The sequence below is a fragment of the Sorex fumeus genome, unplaced genomic scaffold (genome assembly GCF_029834395.1).
Source record: "Sorex fumeus unplaced genomic scaffold, SorFum_2.1 ptg000011l, whole genome shotgun sequence".
NCBI classification, from domain to species: Eukaryota; Metazoa; Chordata; class Mammalia; order Eulipotyphla; family Soricidae; genus Sorex; species Sorex fumeus.
The window spans coordinates 6089897-6109712 of record NW_026606068.1 but is presented as its reverse complement, the minus strand read 5'-3'; the positions used below and the strand labels follow the sequence as shown (position 1 = coordinate 6109712).

Sequence of the window (19816 nt, the reverse complement as noted above, 5' to 3'; positions counted from 1 at the left end):
GTACCCACAGGAGAGCACCACCCACAATACAACAGCTCTGCTCACGGTAGGTCAGGAAACCCCGCCCACCGTGGGAAAGCTCGGCCTGCGGTTGGAGGGCTCCACTCACAATAGAACAGCTCCGCGCACCGTGGAAAAACCCCGCCCACAATAGGACAGTTCCACCCACCGTGGGTCAGCTTTGCCCATCTAATGGAATTTCATGTGCCTAGAATGGACCCGGCAGCTGCCATAGGTCCAATGAAGCAGCTCACAAAACACTGGACTCGAAGGTGTCTTTCACTCCCTTCATCTGTTCATCCCTGTGCTGACCACAGCAGCTGACCCGAAGCCAAAGAGAAATGCCCTCCAAGCCAGGGGACACCCCAGGGCAGCTCCTCAACACCTGCGGGCAGCACCTCCCTGCACACCATTCATGCACCGCAGTTAGCACCACGGTGGCTGGCAGATCAGCAGGTTGGTTTCAACCTTTCTATGCCAACACTAGTGGCGGATGAATGATGCTCCAGGCAATCCCTGACCAGGCTGGACTAGCGATGCAAGGACCAGCCATGGGTCCCAAAAGGCTGTCCTGGACTTCTCTGGGAGAAGATCTCAAACATATTTTTTACAAGACCAAGAAAAGGGTGAATGCCAATGAAATTGTGACATATTCCTTCATCACTCTTCAACTCTTGTTTGTTCTGACTGAAAAGCTATTAAACATCACTGATCAATATGAGAGTAACACACCAAGATCAGGGAGATGGTTGAAGGGTCAGACAAGGCCCTGGTAGCTATAACCCATGCCACACCAGTGGGTACGGCCTTGTCAAAACCCAACAAAGGAGCACTGACGGGAACAAAGGCCTGGTTCCCCGGTGCAGCCCTATCAGGAGATGAGAGCTCCCTTCGGGGGGCACCTACTCTGTGGCCCACCCAGCACACAGGCCCCGGGGCCTCGGGGCCAAGTCTTCCTGGGCCAAGTTCCTGACTCCTGTTCTACTGGAAAGTTCCTAACTTAGCAGCAATCAGGGCAAGAAACAGGGAGCCCCATAGCTGTGGACAGGAAACAAGACAGACGTGGCTGCGTGGCGTCTGAAAGGCAGCGACACCGAGTCCACACCCAGCACACAGGCCCGCTCATGAGACCAACACAGGGAGTGCAGGCGGGCGAAGGCAGCCTTGCCTCCCCAGGGCACCCCCAGATGGAGAAGAGAAAGACGGGGGACAGAGAACAAGGAAGAGGGGCATCGGGGCAAGGGGCGGCAGTGGGCAAGCTGGAGGCTTGTAGTCCGGGGCAGGGACAGGGACAGAGAGTGAGACACCAGAGCAGTGACAGAAGACAATGATGACCAAGGGTCAGTCGTGGAACTCTGAGACAGGAAGGGGCTGAGAGAGCTGCAGGCCAGAGCGACACTTGGAGATGGGGCTGCTGGGAGGAGGGGGCAGGGCGCTCTCAAGGAGCAGCAGAAGAGTGTCTTCCCACAAGAAACAGGAATAAGAGCAGCGACAGCCGGAACCTTCCAGAAGGTTCTGTGCCTAGCATAGATGCATCCTCGCACCAGCATCAAGGAACAAGAGCACCAGGACAGCCACAGCCCGCTCTATGCAGAGACAATGAAGAGCAGGAAGACACCCACAGAAAGTCTCAGATACTCACCAAACATCCACACGTCACTGGCCGAGGTGAAGCGCCGGAAGTTGATGGACTCGGGAGCCATCCATTTAATAGGCAGTTTCCCCTTGGAAGCTACAAGAATGGTGGGAGAAAGTCAATCTACCTGTCCTGTCAGAGACCCACTGTCGGGTGAGACCCACAATCAGGGTGAGATCCACAGTCGGGTAAGACCCACAGTCAGGTGAGACCCACAGTTGGGGTGAGACTCACATGGCCAGTGTCCTTGGGGAGAGATTCCCTACGTAGGACCTGGGCAGTGCTTCCCGGAGTCCCCCTTCTGCAGGGTCAGGCCCTGGGCCCTGTTTCCCCACGGGCTGCACAGAGTTGGGGGGCGCCCAAAGGTCAGACCAGCCCCTACTCGGGGAGGCTGTTCCGCAGACCGAAGACACAGAGGGAGGCAGAGTGAAGACACAGGAAGAACAGAGGGAGGCAGTTCAGGGTCCCAGGGATGTGGCTGCCAAGGCTTTGAGAGGAGTATGTGTGGGGGGAGACGAGTCGCATGGATGGCAGGGATGCCCCACTGCGAACTCAAGCACGCCAGCAGCCCCAGTTCCACAAAGAGAGCTCTCAGAAGACCCTCACCACAGGCCACCAGCCCCACGCCTCGGGCCCATGAAGGAGAGCACCTCAGCGGCCCTCCGCCGCCCCTCTGAACCCCAAATGCTATGTGTATCAGAGCCCCTCACACTTCAGATCCTTCCTGGACCCCCAGGACTTGAACTGGTGAGACCTATCGTCAGAGCAAGAGGCTCAGCATGGCCCCCAGCCTAATACTAACACAACAAACAGCAGAAAAAGCTGCCTTGGTCGCTCTGGAAAGAAACGACTAATTAAACAAGCTAAGGAGCAGTCTCAGGGGTCCCCGACACGGGCCACCGGCAGAGCCACTCTGGTCACAGGCTGAGGCTCTGAGAGCCAAGTCCTGAGTTACAGCGTACAACACACAGAAATGAGCTCTGTCTGTAACCTGCGCTCACGCGGGTGCAGAAAAGAACGAGCGGAGCCGTGTCTGGCCCCCAGGAGGAGCAGCCACAGCAACTATGCCTCCAGCGCCCTGTCCTGGGTTACACAGCCCGTCCTGCAGCCCCAGGAGAGGACCATGAACTGATATGGGCTCCAGCCATGCCCTGAGGGGCAGTGTGGCCTGACACCAACATAACAGGGCTGGCAAAAGGAAGAGACTAGGGGAGAGACCTCGGTCCTCACACATACAGATCCCAGTCAGAGTCAGACAATGGGACTCCGGGGTGAAGTTCTCCATTTGGTTTTTGGGGCCACATCTGGTAGGGCTCAGCGGACCCAATGGGGTGCCAGGGATCAAAGCTGGGCAAGGCAAGCTCCCTACCCACTGGACCATCTCTTTGGGCCCCTGATGTTGAGTTCTTGCACTGATCCATCGAGCACTGCTCCGAAGTGCTTGGACTGTCTGCTCGCCGGGCGTCCTGTCTCATGGCCAAGGACGCCAGGCGAGCAGCATGTGTAGGCTGGGGGACACACTTTCCCGCTCTGGGAAGAGCCGAAGGCGTGGCTGCTGGGGGTGGGAAGTGACAACAGCTGCAGGCGCAGATTTTTCATGATCTACAAAACGCTGTTGGTTTTTCCCCTGGCTTTTGGGCCACACTGGGTGGTTCTCAGGACTTACGCCTGTCTCGGTATTCAGATCACTCCTGGCAGGGCTCAGGGATCGAACCCGGGAGGGCCGCGTGCAAGGCCAATGCTGCCCCACTGTCCCATGGCTCTGGCCCCATTTTGCGTTCTGGCGCCGGAGGTGAACTCAGGGCCTCCCACCCCGGCCCTCTCTGTTCTCAAGCTTGCTGTGCCCGGTGGCTAGAGCTGTCAAGAGCTTCTGTGCATATCTGCATGTGTGGCCCGCCTCAGTGGGGCCTCTCTTGGCATCTCTGCTGGTTGGGTAACAACTCTCAAAGTCCGGAGACATCTTCTGCAGTGTGAATACTAGTTCTTTGCTGGGTTTGCTACAGCTTATGCTGTTTTCTTCTTTTATCAGGATCTTTTACAAAACAAATGATTTCAACTTCAGTGCAGCTCAATGTAATACCCTCCCTTTTAAATACCAGGTTCTGGTGTCAAATTCAAGGACCCTGCTGCCTCCTTCCCTGTAAGCCTTGCAGCTGTGCCAGCTCTGGAGAGATGTGCCAGCCTGGGCAGATGCCACCTTTCCAAGGATGATCCCTGACTGCAGAGGTGACGCTACACCTCTACCTTGAGAGACGCGAGCATCCCAGCACATTCCTCACGGACCTGAGCCCACCTGGGCCCCCGAGCCCCATCCGGCTTCTGACCTTTGTAGTACGTGCTGTCTTCCATGTAGCGGGACAAGCCAAAGTCTCCTAATTTCACACAGTCATTGGAGGACACCAGAACATTCCGAGCAGCAATGTCCCTGTGAGGAGGAATTTGGGACAACAGACTTGAGAGTGAAGAAGACAGATCCATGAACTCCACTCTGTGAAGGCACACAGGAACAGACTGCAGAACCCACGCGTGATGCCCGGGGGACCGACCCCACAGGAGAGACTGTGTGATGCCTGGGGGGCCGACCCCGCAGGAGAGCCTGTGTGATGCCCGGGGGGCTGACCCCACAGGAGAGCCTGCACGTGATGCCCACGGGACTGACCCCACAGAAGAGCCTGTGTGTGATGCCCAGGTATGTGTGTGTGTTTTGGGGGGTGGGGGGTGGGGGAGGGCTGACCCTGCACGGAAGCCTGCGTGTGATGCCTGCGGGCTAACCTTCCCTAAAAACAACCCATTGCTTTACATTCATAAGTGCTGAGCCTCTGTGCAGGCATTCACTTAGTAACTGGGAGATGCTGCTTTTGGCCGGCGAGAGCGTGTTCTGTGGTACCAGGACAGTTATGTGTTTGTCTAAACATTGCGTCACCAGCTGCCTGAGAGGAGACAGACGTGGCAGGGGCCTACAGCCCTGCAGGAAGCCAGCTACAGCCCTGCAGGAAGCCAGCTCTGAACGCCTGTGCTTGAGTCTGCTGGGGCAGTGGGGGCTGCATGGGGGGATATGCAGACACACAGGGGCTAGCATAGGTAGCTGGGGCCTGCACTCCCATACATGTGAGCCCTGCTTCCCACTGGGAATTAGCAGGAAGCATGGGGCCCTGGCAAGGCCTGGCAGCCTGTTTCGGACACTGCACACGGGCTCACAGCCTCTGCAGCAGGACACACTGGCTGCCTCTGGTGGGTGGGTTGGGGAGCAGGGCCAGCAGCATACTGGGGGCAGCCTGCCTGCCTCCTGTCCAGCATGGGTGCTCACCTGTGCACGAATCTCTTGCTCTCCAGGTAGGCGAGAGCTGTGCTCAGCTGGTAGGCATACAGGATCAGAGAGGCCAGGGCCAGGCTGTGCTTCCTCACTTGCAGGAATGACCTCAGCTTTTGGAACAGCGCCCAAGACAAAACAGGGGAAAAGATTTAGCGACAGTTTCCAAGCATATTTTTATGAAAGTGGCTTCAATCTTCACTCAGCAAAGCAACAGAACACGCTGGCTCAGGTTAGGGTTAGCTGGCATCTTTCATCCTACTGTAGGATTGAAATCCTCATGATTTTCCAGCAAGTATGCAAAGAACAGAAAAGATGTGCTTAAAACAAGACACTGAGTAGAGCATCGCAGACCAGCAGGTGGAGGACAGACAGATGTGTCAGTCCTAACAGTGCACCCCGAGGGCCGGGGCACTGTGAGTGAAGGATGGAAGTTGGGGAACGGGCAACGGGGAGGCACACCATAGATGAAAGTGCCCATAGATGAAAGGCTGCGGGCTGGCATCCAGACCACTCTCCAGATGAATTGACCCTTGGTCAGACTGAAGCAGCTCAGTGCAGACAGACCAGAGGGAAGTGACAGGGACGCCACAGCATCGGCCCCTGGAGCTTTGCAGAGCCAGGAAAGCAAGCACCTTCCTGGGTTGGGGACAGGACTCACAGGACTGGTGCAAACTGGACAGGCTGGAACCCTAAGGACCCCTGGCCCCAAAGGAGCAACCCCCAGACACGTGGGCCAAAGACTGAAAATAAGTAAATAAATAAATGATCAGCAAAGTTCCCAAAAGTAAAAGCAGAAGAGAGCTGGGGATAAAAAAATACATGTGGAGCCCATTCAGCCACAGGGGGGCCAGTGGGGCACACCCCCCCCCACACACACTCCAGCACCCAGGGCAGAGGAGAGAGCCGTGTGGCTGTGCAAGCGTGCGTGTGTGTATGCGTGTGTGTGTGTGTGTGTGTGTGTTGGGGAGGGGATGTCCTGCAAAGGAGGGTGGGGCGGTACTTCCCTGAAGGAAAAGGACCCCAACCGCAGAAATTCTCCCGCTTGGAAAGAGCCGAGCAGTGTTGGGTGCCCTTAAAGAAGGGAGGGAGGTGTAAAATGTGTCGACTGCTTCAGACGGCCAAACAGGCAAGTGCAGACTCTGGAAACAACTCCCGGATGAGGCCTGGCCAGGATGGAGGGAGGGAGGAGGAGTGAGCAGCACTCGTCCTTGGATGAGGGAGAAGATGCATGCGCAGAGGACTCGGATTCTGTCCCAAGAGCTCTTACAGCGCCTCAGCACAACGCAGGGGCTCTTGGGCCATGTGCCGTGGTACCAGGGCTCGGCTCATGGCTGAATGCCCCGCACCGTCTCTGCAGCACGCTCACACGTGTCTGTCACTGGTCCCACAGATGCAGGAACCCGCAGCTAATGCAGCATCCCCGGGCAGCAGCCGGGGAGAGGGGACCAGCGTGGCAGCCGGCGGGCACATACCTCTCCAAGCGTGCACAGCTCCATGATGATCCACACGGGGTTCTCAGTGATAACGCCAATCAGCTTCACAATGTGAGGGTGGTCGAACTGCCGCATGGTCACTGTAGGCAAATGGGGCGCACAGTCACATTGGGGAACTCACTGAAGATGCTCCCAGGGCAGAGGCCAGGCCGCGGGCAGCACCTGAGGGAGCTGCAGCCATTGTCCAGGGAAAAGACACCGGTAAGCAAGGGGGATTGGGTCCCTGGTTCTTGGGACCAACCCAGGGAGAAGGGGCACCGGGTCCCCAGTTCTCAGAACTGACTGGGGGTAGAGGGGCACAGGGTCCCTGGATTCTCCCGAGAAGCCCAGCAGGGCTGGATGACAGGTCCTTCCTGAGATATGGCCTTGGGGGAGAATCGCCCCAGGGCAGGCAGCCCGGAGCAAGCACTGAGAGCAGAGTGCGAGCTGGTGTGGAGACCCTCTGGGGGTTGGATCCTGAGTAGGACTGACACTGGTGCCTCCCCACGAGTCCCAGTCCCCCGCCTATACTGCGGAGTACAGGTTCTGGTGAAAGGTGCCCACTGAGGGCAGTGAGGTGGCAACGGCCTGCAGTCAGTGACTGGAAGAGTGTGGGAATGACGCCTCATGCTGTGTGGGGGGATGTGCCTGTCAGCCTCCAGAGACAATGGTGAGAGAAATATCAGATGAAAAAACACATTGCCCACAGAAGCAATGACCCAACGTCTCTGCCTCAGCTTCCAAATGCAAAATGTAGAGTCAGAAAGCTGCCACACTTATGCCACTGCAGCGTGGAACACATGACAAAGAAGTGGACAGACACACGTCCTCACACACAGAGCTGGGCAGGGACACGCACCGAGTCCCACACACAGAGCTTGGAAGGGACAAGCACCCAAGTCCCATACACAGAGCGTGTAAGGGACACACCCGGAGCACCACACGCAGAGCTGGACAGGGACACGCCCAGAGTCCCACATGCAGAGCTGGGCAGGGACATGCCCCGAGCCCCACGTGGTAGGATAGGCCAAGTGCAGTTAGAGGGAGGAAGGCACGAAACAGAATGGGGATAGTAGGGAGGACAGATCCTCAGGCTGTTAGGGAGGATGAGAGATGGTCGGCCTTGACACGGGACACCGGGGGAGGTTGGGGGCACACTGGTGGTGGTGGTGCCACAGTGACGTCGAGCAACAAAACCGCAAGTGGTAACATGCTGTGGTCAAGTGGCCTCAGCTCAGGCCAGTCCCCTGCCCCACTCATGCGGACAGCTGCCACAAATGTGACCACCTTCGCCAGGACAATCCAGAAGGCCAACCCCTCACCATACCTGCCCCACACATGCTGGTGTGTGAGTGTCATTTCTAACGCCAATGCTAAGGGGCCCCTTTTACAATGCTTGGATCACCAAGGCACAGGGCAGCTGCCAAGAATGCCCAACACAGGAACGACTTGACAGAACTGACCAGTAGGAATGCAGGCCTCAGCACGTGCTCAGCTGAGAGAGTCCAAACCCCAAATCAGACCAAGGCTCCTGATGCCATGCTATTAAAATGGATTCTCCTTCTTTCTTTTCATTTTTTGGTTACTTGCTGTACTGTATCTCCAGCCCTAGGATGTTTTTTAATTTAGGGGACTGGTAAAGAGTTGAGATTATGCCAACCAAGAACATGAAAATAATTCCACCAAGTCTTTTTACGTCACTAACATGTTATAAAACCACGTATCTAGATGCTGCCAGTAAAAGCTGGGCAAGACTTAGAAGGAAGCAGAGACCACACTGCGTGTGCCTCTGTCTCCAATCTTCACTGAGCCACCGTTCTTTTTCACCGTTTCCAAAATATTTTGTAACTTCCAAGTTCTGAGAACCAGAAATTATTAATTGCTAGCTATGAAACTGTCACTGTCGGGAGCACAATTCGTGGACTAATTGTTTTCAGGGCTGAGGCTGATGGGCGGCGACTCCCGTCTGAGGCTTCGGTCCCGGCTCGGATAGGGCTTTCCACCCCGCTCTGTGCTCTCTGGGCGCAGCTGGGGACTTCCTGGCTTGCTCTTTGATACTGACTGGGCTTTCTGCAGCGCATGCTGTCGGAATGGTTTACAACATCTGCTTCCGTGTCGGCCCTTTGAAAAGCTCTGTTTTTTTTTTTCTGACTGGCATGCCTCCTCAAGACTAAACAACTCCACATAATCCTCAGCTTCTTTAGTGCTGAGAAGGTTTTTCCATGGGATGGCATACGCCCAGTCTACACCATGCACAGGGCGGGCGTGGGGGTGCCGCCGCCTGTTGGCCACCAACACCTAGCCAGTACACTCCACCTTCGCGCAGTCGCCTTACCCAGTCCTCAGTCGCCTCTCAACCCTGGGTTTTTGTGGGAAGCTGGCCCTTTAACTGACCAAGGGCCTACGTGCCTGCGCTATGTATGGTGATCTTGGCCTCTGTGACCCTGACCTGCACTTTCCCTCCACTCACCAAGAGCAGGACTAACGGCGTTCCTTCTCTGGTGTTCCACGGAGGCAACATGGGGCCGTGGCTGTGGGTGTGCCCACTCCTGGCTCACAGGAGAGAGTCACAGCACCCGCCCTGCTGAAAAGTGAGCGGGTGAGGGGAGGCGGCCTCAAAGCTTGGTGCTCAGAGGCCCAGGTCTCACAGTACCTGCCCCTGCAGCCAGGCTGGCGTCAACAGAGTCCAGCCACAGAGCTGAGCTCCAGAAGACAATGGGTTGGCCCCTGAGGGCAGCCTCCCCTCATCTGCACACAGAGGAAAGACCCAGTGGAACCTGGGTGGAACCACGGTATCCCTACCAGAGAGCGAGAGGTACCCTGACGGGGAGGAGAAGAGTTCTGGGACTGCTTCTGTGAGTGCACGGGTACTACAGAAGCAGAGGAAATAACTAGGCAGTTAGGCTTGGAGGCATCTGAAATGTGGGTGTGTCAAAAAGACATAGTGACTGCCCGCAAGAGGCCCCAGGGAGCGGGCAGGACGACTGTGGGCTGAGGGCAGAACCCACCACACCGGCTCTTGGCCCGATGCGCTGCCGGAGAAGGCAAACAGTCATGCAGCATGCTTGGAACCAGGAAGGCCAAGATTAATGACCAGCATCCATGAGCACCTTTCAAGGGCGAGGCCCGGGGCTTTGAGCAGGAAGCAAGCAGACATGTTGGACACTGGACGAAGAGCCCAGAATAATTCTTTGCAGACTCTTCCGTGGGGCCTAGAGAGGGTGAGGGCTGTACCCAGCAGTGCCAGGCCATGTGTCGCCTGGGCCCTGTGTGCCTGCAAGGGACATGAGCTGCCACCTGGACAGCCGGAACCGTGTGTGGAACCGGTGTGGAACCGTGCCGGGTGCTGGGAAGACGGGTCCGAGATTGAGTACCCTTCACCTACAGGGTCAGCAATGGCTTCTCCGACGGGGATGGGGGATTTGGGGGTTGCTGAAGCAAGAGCGGGAGGGGGAGAATGTGTGGGCAGACCGGACCCCGAGTCCACATCAGGGGAAGGATGAGCAGCCTGGACAGGCCTTGGGGAGCCATGGGCACCAAGAGAGAAGGGCCGGCACTGCCCGATCTTGCTCCCTCACTGGACCCACAGCACCAGGCCGGAATCACAGATCCAAGGACGCCAGCCCAGCACAAAAGCGCCTACCAGTCACAAGTGCGGGGGTAAAGGAAGAGTCATGCTGTCACTGCTGCCCATGTCAGCAGCCACAGCTCCCCAGATACACCAGAGCCGGCAAGTGGGGTGACAGGGCCTCAGCAGGCAGGACACGCTGCTCTACACAGTTCTGATTCCCACACAGCAAACTCCAAAGACATATCTGGGAACTTACAGGCTTCCTGCAGGAACTTCTCTCTGACGCTGTCCGAAGTACAGTTTTTACATGTCTTTATAGCGACAGCCAGTGCTGGGTTCTCCTGGAGAGGGAAAGGACAGAGTTACACACAGGGAAAGAGGCTTACCCTGGTGGCCAGAGGGCACGCATGTGTGGGATGCATGTGCACACACTGGGCTGCGGGGGTGGCCAGGAAGGGGCAGGCTGGTGTGTGTGTGTGTGTGGTGTAGGTCTGTTTATGTATGCAGTGTGTCTGTATACATGTGGTATATGTGGGCGGTGTGGCATGTGTGAGATGCAGAAGTAGAGGACCAGGCTTGAGCACAGGGGTCAGTCGGGGGACAGAGACTAACAGGCATGCCTAGAAGGACTCTTTCCTGTCACCCCAGGTAGTAAGTGATCCCAGGGACCAAATCCTGGGCTCCTTCATGCAAAAATATGCTCCTGCTTTTCAGGCCGGCTCGTGAGCTTGGGAAAGGGGGGAACTTTCCACGGTACCCGTGAAGGAAAGTCACCTGAGCCCCGAGCAAGGCCATGGGTGAAACAGCAGGCAGAAAGTATTGTCCTGGTCTCTCACTCAGCCTGGTTTGAATCCTGGTACCATATATGGTCCCCAGAGCATGACCAGGAATGACCCCTGAGCAGAGTCGGTCAGGTGTGTCCCAAACACAAAAATCCAAATCCCCAAAACCTAATTGGTGTGGAGAGACAGCACAGGGATTAAGTAGGCGGCCAGCCCTGGTCCAGTCCCCAGCACCGCATGCGGCTTCCGGAGTACTGCCTGGGGCCACCACTGGGTAAAGAGACCCCGGCACTGGTCAGGTGTGGCACGGACACCTGTCCCCAACGCATGGTGAGGGCCCAGCTTCACTCTCGGGGCTACAGGATAAGGCCTTGGGGGAAATGTGCGTATCACTCTACAATGGCGTTTGAACCAGCTGCTCCAGGAGCTGGTGGGGATGAGACGTGGGTGGCACCATGGATACTGGGAACATCTGACCTTTCCCAGAAGGCAGCCAGCCAGGGATCCTTAGCTCAGCAATTCCATTCACAGGCAACCCCTCAGAAGGGCCACTCAGAGGAGCCTGTGGTGTCTGTGGCAGTACTAGCTGTCCAGAGCCACCAGCACATGGACCTGGACTGGGAGCAGAAGTGAGGGGTCCTGGGCCTGAAGGGACCCTGTGACCGAGGGCAGCAGGGTCGAGGGCATGTCCACCTGCAAATGCAGCAGGAAGTAAGGCAGGGATGGACCGTGCGCTAAAGGCAGGACTTCTCTCTGTTCCCATGTGCCGGGCCTCCCCAGTGCTTGTGTGTGTGTGTGGGGGGCGGGGGGGGCAGCAGCTCAGGGAAGACCCTGCCAGGCACATGCTCGAGTTCTGGTGGTATTTCCTGAGCCTGGGGTCTTTCTGAAGCGCAGAGATTTTTCTCTTTTGTTTGGGGCCCTGGAGACAGTGCCCAAGGCAGTGCCCAGGGGTCACTCCTGGGAGCACTCAGGGACCAGGCTATGCAGAAGTGGGAGGGAATCGGCATCCACCCCATTCCCCCGAGAGAAATCACACAGCTCAGCAGCGCCACTGAGCGCATCTACGGGTTGATGGGGGCACATCCGCCTTCCTCGAGAAAGGCAGGAAGCAGGAATGGGGCTACGCTCCCCTCGTTTGGAGCCGCTATCGCTCTATTTCTTGTCTGGTTTTGGCTTTTTGATTTTGAGGTCACACCTGGCAGTGTCCAGGGCTCACTCCTGGCTCTGCACTAAGGGGTCCCTTCTGGCAAGGTTCAGGGACCATCCAGGATGTCTGGTATCAAACTGGAATAAGCTGCAAGCGAGGCAGTCGCCCACCCCGCTGTCCTGTCTCTCCAAGCCCCTGGTGTCTGTTCGTTTCTGCTTGGGAACTCTGACGTATGACAGAAACCGATCAAGAGCATGGGCAGATCAGCCCCCTGGGAGCGAGCCAAGCTACTCTTTGGATTCTGAAGGTACCAAGTACGGTGACATCTGTAACAAGTTTTATGAAGGTCAGCTGCAAAATACCTCAGAAATTGTCCAAACCTGTGAGGACAATCGAGAGGCAATTTACACTCAGATGGTCAGAGTCCAGATGTCTGATTCTCGGTTTCGTAGGGTGGCACTGCCCAGCAGTGCGGGGGTTCCGGAAGGACGTGAGATTGTGTGCAGTTCTGCAAGTGAGTTCTGTGTCAGGGTGTGTCAGGGGCTCACCCTGGATCTACACAGTCAGACGGGGGCTGGATCCACCATCTGGCCTTTCGCCCCAACCCCCATCATCTCGCAGGACTTACTGGACTCATGTAAACGCCTTGGTGGACATCTCCAAACTGGCCTTCTCCAATACACCGTCCAAGTTCTATTCTTTCTCTCTGAATCTCATAATCCCTGGCTGCGAAACAGGACCCACACATCAAAAACACTGAAGCGAACATTCCAGATGAACACAACATTCAATACTTTTCCTTTCATTACCACCCACAGGAGAACATTTCATCAGAGTCACGGCTCTCTAAGCAACGTCAGGACAGAGTGGGACCCTCTCAAACAGTATCAGACTAACGTTACTGTTAAGCGCTGTTTGAACTATGAAGAGGAAGCATTTTACCAGAGGCAAAGCTTTCCATGTGTTTGAATGTTTAAGGTTTTATCTGCTTGATGTTTTTCTAAATAAGTTCTCCAAATATTAAAGGACATGCTCAATTAATAAATGCTATTAGTTCAAGTATTAATACATGGAGGTGAAAACCAGTCATCCGTCAAAGGGCGGCAGCAGGCCATGTCCGGAGACGCTGTGCCTCACAGTCCAGTTTCCACTTCTCCATCACGGTCTTAGTCTCTGGATTATTTATGGAGCTAAAAGAGTTTAAAGAGGGCAGATCCAAACACTCATTCTAAAATCAGAGGACTGGCAGTCAAGGCCGACCAGATCACAATTCATTACAAGCATTTTTTATTTTTGAAAGCATATGCCTCAAATTAATTCCTGTTTTCATTAGCAGTGGTTTGTAGAAGACCAATTGTTCCATCCGCTGGTGAGGCATAAGGCAAGAAAATATCCCCTAGGAAGTAGCGACTAAATTCTGAGCCGATCAGCCCCAGAGGAGCCTGATTTCCTGCCCCACCCCCACCCTCAGACCCATGCCAGCTGCGATCACCAGGGAAGGGAAGAGCTGAAACATACCCTCCTTCCCAGGTTCTCACCCTGTCTAATGACAGAGATGCCAGTCCCAGTGTGCACGGTGATTTTCCTCTTTAAAATCACTTTAGCCAGTAAGTTCCATTGATTTAACAGCATGAGTAAACCAATGAAAACAGTTTAAAAATAAAAGTTAACTGAAAACAGAAACACCCCATATCATTCCACAGGTTGCAATGCAAGCAAATGCAGTATTTTAAAGGAGTCCTGTTACCTTCATCTATTCCATAGCTTTCTGTATTGCAATTAAAAGAGAAAAAAATTGAAGACCTCTCTTAGAACAGCTGGAAGCAAGTAAGTAAACAGCAACAAACTTGGAAAGCACATTTCTATGTTTACTTTGTTAAATATTTTAACCATGAACATGGATTCAGACAAGGACTAAACAAGTAAAAATCAAACATTGCCATATGAATTCAAAGTTCAAACAAACAATGCTTTGTAATTTCTATTTCATAAACCCCTAAACAATAACCTATTCTTGTGGTTCTACAAACCACAAAAGTCAGCCATGTGAGACACTTACTAATCAACTGTAAATAATAAATACACAAACTGACTTTCTGTAGTCATGTACATAAGGCTAACCAAAATGCATGTCTGAATAGACACATTTCCCTAATTGCTACCGAAAGTCTCACATGAGCGCGCGCACACACACACACACACACACGCACGCACGCACATAGACACACAAGCACATGCGGTCTCAGCTCCTGCAGATGACCCCTCCACATTGAGTCACAGCCACACAGGCGGACCTGAACTCGGACATCACATATATGTTCACCTCAGGAAAGGAATGTGAATTATCCTCTCATTCATTTCAGAAATCATCTTGTTCTTCCTTTGGGTCTCCCAAGTGGTATTGAGGGGGTTCCAGGTCCCCTCCTGCTTGGGGGCTCGGCCCAGTGCGAGGCCGAAGGACAAGGCCCTATGCCACCCTGCGGTGCCATGGGGTGCTGGAACTCCCTGGGGCTGACCAAACCCCAGCTCTCTCCCCAGCCCAGCACGGAATCCGGGCTCTGAGGCAGTCAGGGGGAGTCTTAGCTGAGCCCATCTATAAGGGAGGTTGAACGTTTTCTTTCTCCCACAGTTCATGGCCTGGTCATGTGGGCTGCTGGTTCCATGACATGGGGCCACAGACTGACGTACCAGTGGTGCTCAGTGGCCAGGTGGCCAGCATCGAACTCGGGGCCTCGTTCTGGTACACTTTACAGCACTGTCTCCCCTGAGTGCTTTCTCGTTTCAAGAATCAAAGGACTGGGGCTAGAACGACAGTACAGAGGGGGAGGGCGCTGGTCTTGCACGCAGCAGACCCGGGCTTGATCCCCAGTATTCCATAGGGTCCCCTGAGCACCACCAGGAGTAATTTCTGTATGCAGAGCCAGGAGTAACCCCTGAATATTGCCACGTGTGGGCCAAAAAACAAAAAAAGAACAAAAGGACTTCTCTGATTCAAGTGGGAACAGTCCATTCCACCAGGCAAATGGGGAGTCCAAGCTTTTTCAGATGCTGAACCTGCAGGGCACAGCCTTCCTCTACCCTCATCCCAGGGAACAGGGAGGGCTCCCCAGGGGCAGTAAAGAACAACCCATTGAGGGGGAAATGAAGTCAGCGACTGCACACCCCGTGGACTACATGTGCATGCGGACACTGATCTCGAACCCTGCCAAAATGTTAAGGACATTATCAGAGCTAGAAAACAAGATCACAAACACTTGGAACCAAGAGATGGCGGGAGCTCTAGGCGCTAATAAAGAATTCTAAAGAAGGAAAAGAACAATTTAGTTGTGCACACAACGCATTGAAAGCAGTTTTAAGAGGCCAGAAGCACCCACAGCTGTGAGCGAGCAGAGGCTCTTACTTGAGGGCATGGTGTACGTCTCCTCTTCGTCTATGATCTCGGCATAATCGTCCGTTTCTGGAGGAAAGGAGCAGATCGTGTCGGGAGAGGTTAAATACTTCACCCCCGGCCTCTAAGATAACTTGAAAAGGCAAAACGACCTTTGTTAAATGCCTACTCTTCGGACAGTCCTGAGACACCGCCACTCCGTCTCTGCCCAGCACGAGTCTGTCCAGAGGAGCCTGACGTCCCGCCCGACAGCCCCTCAGACCAGAGCGCCCCACCCACCACATCTGACTCCAACACAGGCCTCCTCCCGACCCGCAGCCCACAGCTCTGCCCTCCGCAGGCCCAGCACCACCTCAGCTCAGATTCTATTCAGGATCGGACTCAGCAGCACAGCTGAGACCGGACACTGCAGATTTTTCCGAAAATTCACTAGAACCTCAGGTACTCACAAGTACCTCCTGTAACTTTATGTATTTGAAGAGGGGATATGACAGCTACCAAAGCGAGTTAAGTAACAACAAAAAGCAGATCAAAACAAGTTCCACTAGCCCCTTCTGGCAACAGAGCTGACCCCCGTCCAGGCCCAGTGCCGCCAGCCTGGCTTCGGGCTTACGCTAATGCCTGCAGGCAGGGAAGCACTCGGCCGTAGAGAGGCGAGTCTGACGGGGAAGGACAGCACTGACATTCTTGCCGCCATCAGGCTCCAAGGACGGGAGACAGATATCAGGCGCATGCCACGGCATGCCGGAGTCCTGCTATCGGCCCGCCCTGTCCAGCTCACGCCTGTGCATTGAGGGCATGTCTGCACGAGCACTGCTCACGGGTAATAGAAAGTGCAATTCAGTGCCTGCTCACCCTGCAGAGCTGTTTCCTGAGCCAGAGGGTCACAGGAGCTCTGTGAACGGTACTTGGGACAGAAGGGAACCACGGAGGGCAGCAGTTAGGGAAGGACACAACAGGATCCTGTTTGAGACTAGTATCCATAGGCACAGTCGGAGCTCCTGGGCATTAAGTGGCTGGAAAGAGCAGGGCCTCAACAGGGACGAAGCTGCTGCTGCCCGGGTGCAGCCCTGTACCCCCAGGCCCCTTAGGGGACAAGCCCCGCCCACCCACCACTTCAACATCGCCCGGGCCCTCTGCTGCCCGTACACCATGAAAAGTCTGTTTTCCACACCTGACCGGGGCCCAGGAGACCCTGATGGCACACGATAGGGACTGTACCCCAACACAGGCTGCCTTCCTAGAGCAGCTACACCCATGTTGGAACTCCCAAGGTTCCCTGAGGGGCCGAGAGAGAGGAGGCTGTCTCTGGTCAGGCCTCTCCAGGGTCCTGAAGCAAACAGCACCTGGTGTAAAGTCTCAGCCCAGGGGAAGAGGATCCGGGGATCTTCTGATGGTCTTGGGTAGAGGATCTGGGGATCTCTCCTGATGGTCCTGGATAGAGGATCCAGGAATCTCTCCTGATGGTCCGGGGTAGAGGACACAGGAATCTCCTGATGGTCCGGGGTAGAGGATCCGGGAATCTCTTCATGGTCCTGGGTTGAGGATCTGGGAATCTCTCCTGATGGTCCTGGGTAGAGGACACAGGAATCTCCTGATGGTCCGGGGTAGAGGATCCAAGAATCTCTCCTGATGTTTCTGGGTAGAGGACACAGGAATCTCCTGATGGTCCGGGGTAGAGGATCCGGGAATCTCCTCATTGTCCTGGGTTGAGGATCTGGGAATCTCTCCTGATGGTCCTGGGTAGAGGACACAGGAATCTCCTGATGGTCCGGGATAGAGGATCTGGGAATCTCTTCATGGTCCTGGGTTGAGGATCTGGGAATCTCTCCTGATGTTTCTGGGAAGAAGACACAGGAATCTCCTGATGGTCCGGGGTAGAGGATCCGGGAATCTCTTCATGGTCCTGGGTAGAGGACACAGGAATCTCCTGATGGTCCGGGGTAGAGGATCCGGGAATCTCTTCATGGTCCTGGGTTGAGGATCTGGGAATCTCTCCTGATGGTCCTGGGTAGAGGACACAGGAATCTCCTGATGGTCCGGGGTAGAGGATCCGGGAATCTCTTCATGGTCCTGGGTTGAGGATCTGGGAATCTCTCCTGATGTTTCTGGGTAGAGGACACAGGAATCTCCTGATGGTCCGGGGTAGAGGATCCGGGAATCTCTTCATGGTCCTGGGTTGAGGATCTGGGAATCTCTCCTGATGGTCCTGGGTAGAGGACACAGGAATCTCCTGATGGTCCGGGGTAGAGGATCCAAGAATCTCTCCTGATGTTTCTGGGTAGAGGACACAGGAATCTCCTGATGGTCCGGGGTAGAGGATCCGGGAATCTCCTCATTGTCCTGGGTTGAGGATCTGGGAATCTCTCCTGATGGTCCTGGGTAGAGGACACAGGAATCTCCTGATGGTCCGGGATAGAGGATCTGGGAATCTCTTCATGGTCCTGGGTTGAGGATCTGGGAATCTCTCCTGATGTTTCTGGGAAGAAGACACAGGAATCTCCTGATGGTCCGGGGTAGAGGATCCGGGAATCTCTTCATGGTCCTGGGTAGAGGACACAGGAATCTCCTGATGGTCCGGGGTAGAGGATCCGGGAATCTCTTCATGGTCCTGGGTTGAGGATCTGGGAATCTCTCCTGATGGTCCTGGGTAGAGGACACAGGAATCTCCTGATGGTCCGGGGTAGAGGATCCGGGAATCTCTTCATGGTCCTGGGTTGAGGATCTGGGAATCTCTCCTGATGTTTCTGGGTAGAGGACACAGGAATCTCCTGATGGTCCGGGGTAGAGGATCCGGGAATCTCTTCATGGTCCTGGGTTGAGGATCTGGGAATCTCTCCTGATGGTCCTGGGTAGAGGACCCAGGAATCTCTCATGATGGTCCTGGGTAGAGGATTCGGGAATCTCTCCTGATGGTCCTGGGAAGAGGATCTGGGGATCCTTCCTGATGGTCCTGGATAGAGGATACAGGAATCTTGTGATGGTCCTGGGTAGAGGATCTGGGGATCCCTCCTGATGGTCTCTGAGAGAGGATCCGGGAATCTCCTGATGGTCCTAGGTAGAGGAACTGAGATCCCTCTTGATGGTCCAGGACAGAGGAATCCGGGAATCTCTCCTGATAGTCCTGGATAGAGGACCTGGGAATCTTCTGATGGTCCCGGGTAGAGGATCCAGGAATCTCCTGGCGGTCCTGGGTGGAGGATCTGGGAATCTCTCCTGATGGTTCTGTGTAGAGGACCCAGTAATCTCCTGATGGTTCTGGACAGAGGATCCAGGAATCTCCTAACAGTTCTGGATAGAGGATCCAGGATCTTCTGATGGTTCTGAGGTAGATTCTGGATATCTGAGAGAAATTCTGTTGCAGATGAGGGGCTTAGAGATCCTTGTGGGTATTTCTTACATAGCACGATCCACAGTGGTGAGTCCACAGACCTGGTCTCGTGTATACGCTGAGCACATTTTCCCAGGCATTCTTAAAATAGATTCGCTACTACATTTTCCCTAACTTTCACATTACAGACTAACACAGCACGGCAGGGACAAGTATTTGGCCTCCACAAGGTCCCTGAAACATTCAAGCCCAGCCTGAGACAGTGGGCAGCTGGTCACAGTCCTAGAGAGCAAGATGGGAGGCGGATCCCAGGAGTGGGCCCCAGCACGAAAGCTGTCCTAAACGCAGCAGATGCTAATGGTGCAACAAGGGGTCAGGGGCCTCGTGCAGGTGTCGGGTGGCACAAGACCCGGGTGGTTAATGGCCCCAACAAAAGCTATGTGACACGGTAACGATGTGAGCAACCCAGACCCTGTCAGAACAATGATATCGATGGATGATCACATGGAACAGAACAATGAGTGACATGTAGCAAGACAGCAACAGAGTGACAGCTTTGCTGATGACACGTGGCATCTCTATTTCTTAATAGTGACAGTTCCAGGGGCCAGAGTGATACAGCACAGTGGACAGGGTGTTTGTCTGGCACGCAGCCAACCTGGGTTCAATCCCTGGCATCCCATAAGGTCTCCTGGGCCCACCAAGACTGATCCTTGAGTGCAGAGCCCAAAGTAATCCTGAACAATGCCAGGTGTGGCCCAAAAGCCAAAACAAACAAAACCAGTGGCAGTTCTATAAGTGACAGTTCTGACAATGACAGTTCTATATCACTGATGCAGGTAGCCACATGACGCGATCACCAGGTCAGGTAGGGCCCTGGGAGACGCTGGTATGAGGTGTATAAAATGGTCAAGTGACTGGTGACAGACATCACAGGCTGAGGACGAGGCTCTGGGTGACACACGGTTACTCAGCTGGCACTGAGCTTCCCCCTTGGTTCTCTCCCACCGAGTCTGTGGGGTTCTAACATGGGATACCTGATTCCCGGTACTACCCTGGACGCAGCTGCACATGGAGCTGGGGAGACACCACAGCCAGTGTGGTAATGGAGCCTGGAGTCCTGCCGAGTCCACTTGCGCCATGCGAGACTTGGCCTGGGGGGTCTCCCCGTGAGGC

General features: G+C 54.9%; 1 protein-coding gene across 12 annotated transcripts in view; it reads right to left on the bottom strand.

The window, feature by feature from the left end:
• The window catches only part of PTK2 (protein tyrosine kinase 2), a 114717-nt gene that overhangs the window by 22738 nt on the left and 72163 nt on the right, over positions 1 to 19816 (bottom strand). For 6 of the 12 annotated variants that reach the window (XM_056110917.1, XM_056110918.1, XM_056110920.1 and 3 more), the window contains 8 exons: positions 15322 to 15378; positions 13669 to 13689; positions 12550 to 12647; positions 10249 to 10333; positions 6422 to 6522; positions 4944 to 5059; positions 3961 to 4061; positions 1643 to 1732 (listed from right to left, as the gene is read on the bottom strand). In XM_056110917.1, coding sequence (XP_055966892.1) covers positions 1643 to 1732; positions 3961 to 4061; positions 4944 to 5059; positions 6422 to 6522; positions 10249 to 10333; positions 12550 to 12647; positions 13669 to 13689; positions 15322 to 15378 — 669 coding nt within the window. The remainder of the gene's footprint in view (positions 1 to 1642; positions 1733 to 3960; positions 4062 to 4943; positions 5060 to 6421; positions 6523 to 10248; positions 10334 to 12549; positions 12648 to 13668; positions 13690 to 15321; positions 15379 to 19816) is intronic. The other 6 variants (XM_056110919.1, XM_056110922.1, XM_056110910.1 and 3 more) reach the window with 1 other exon arrangement.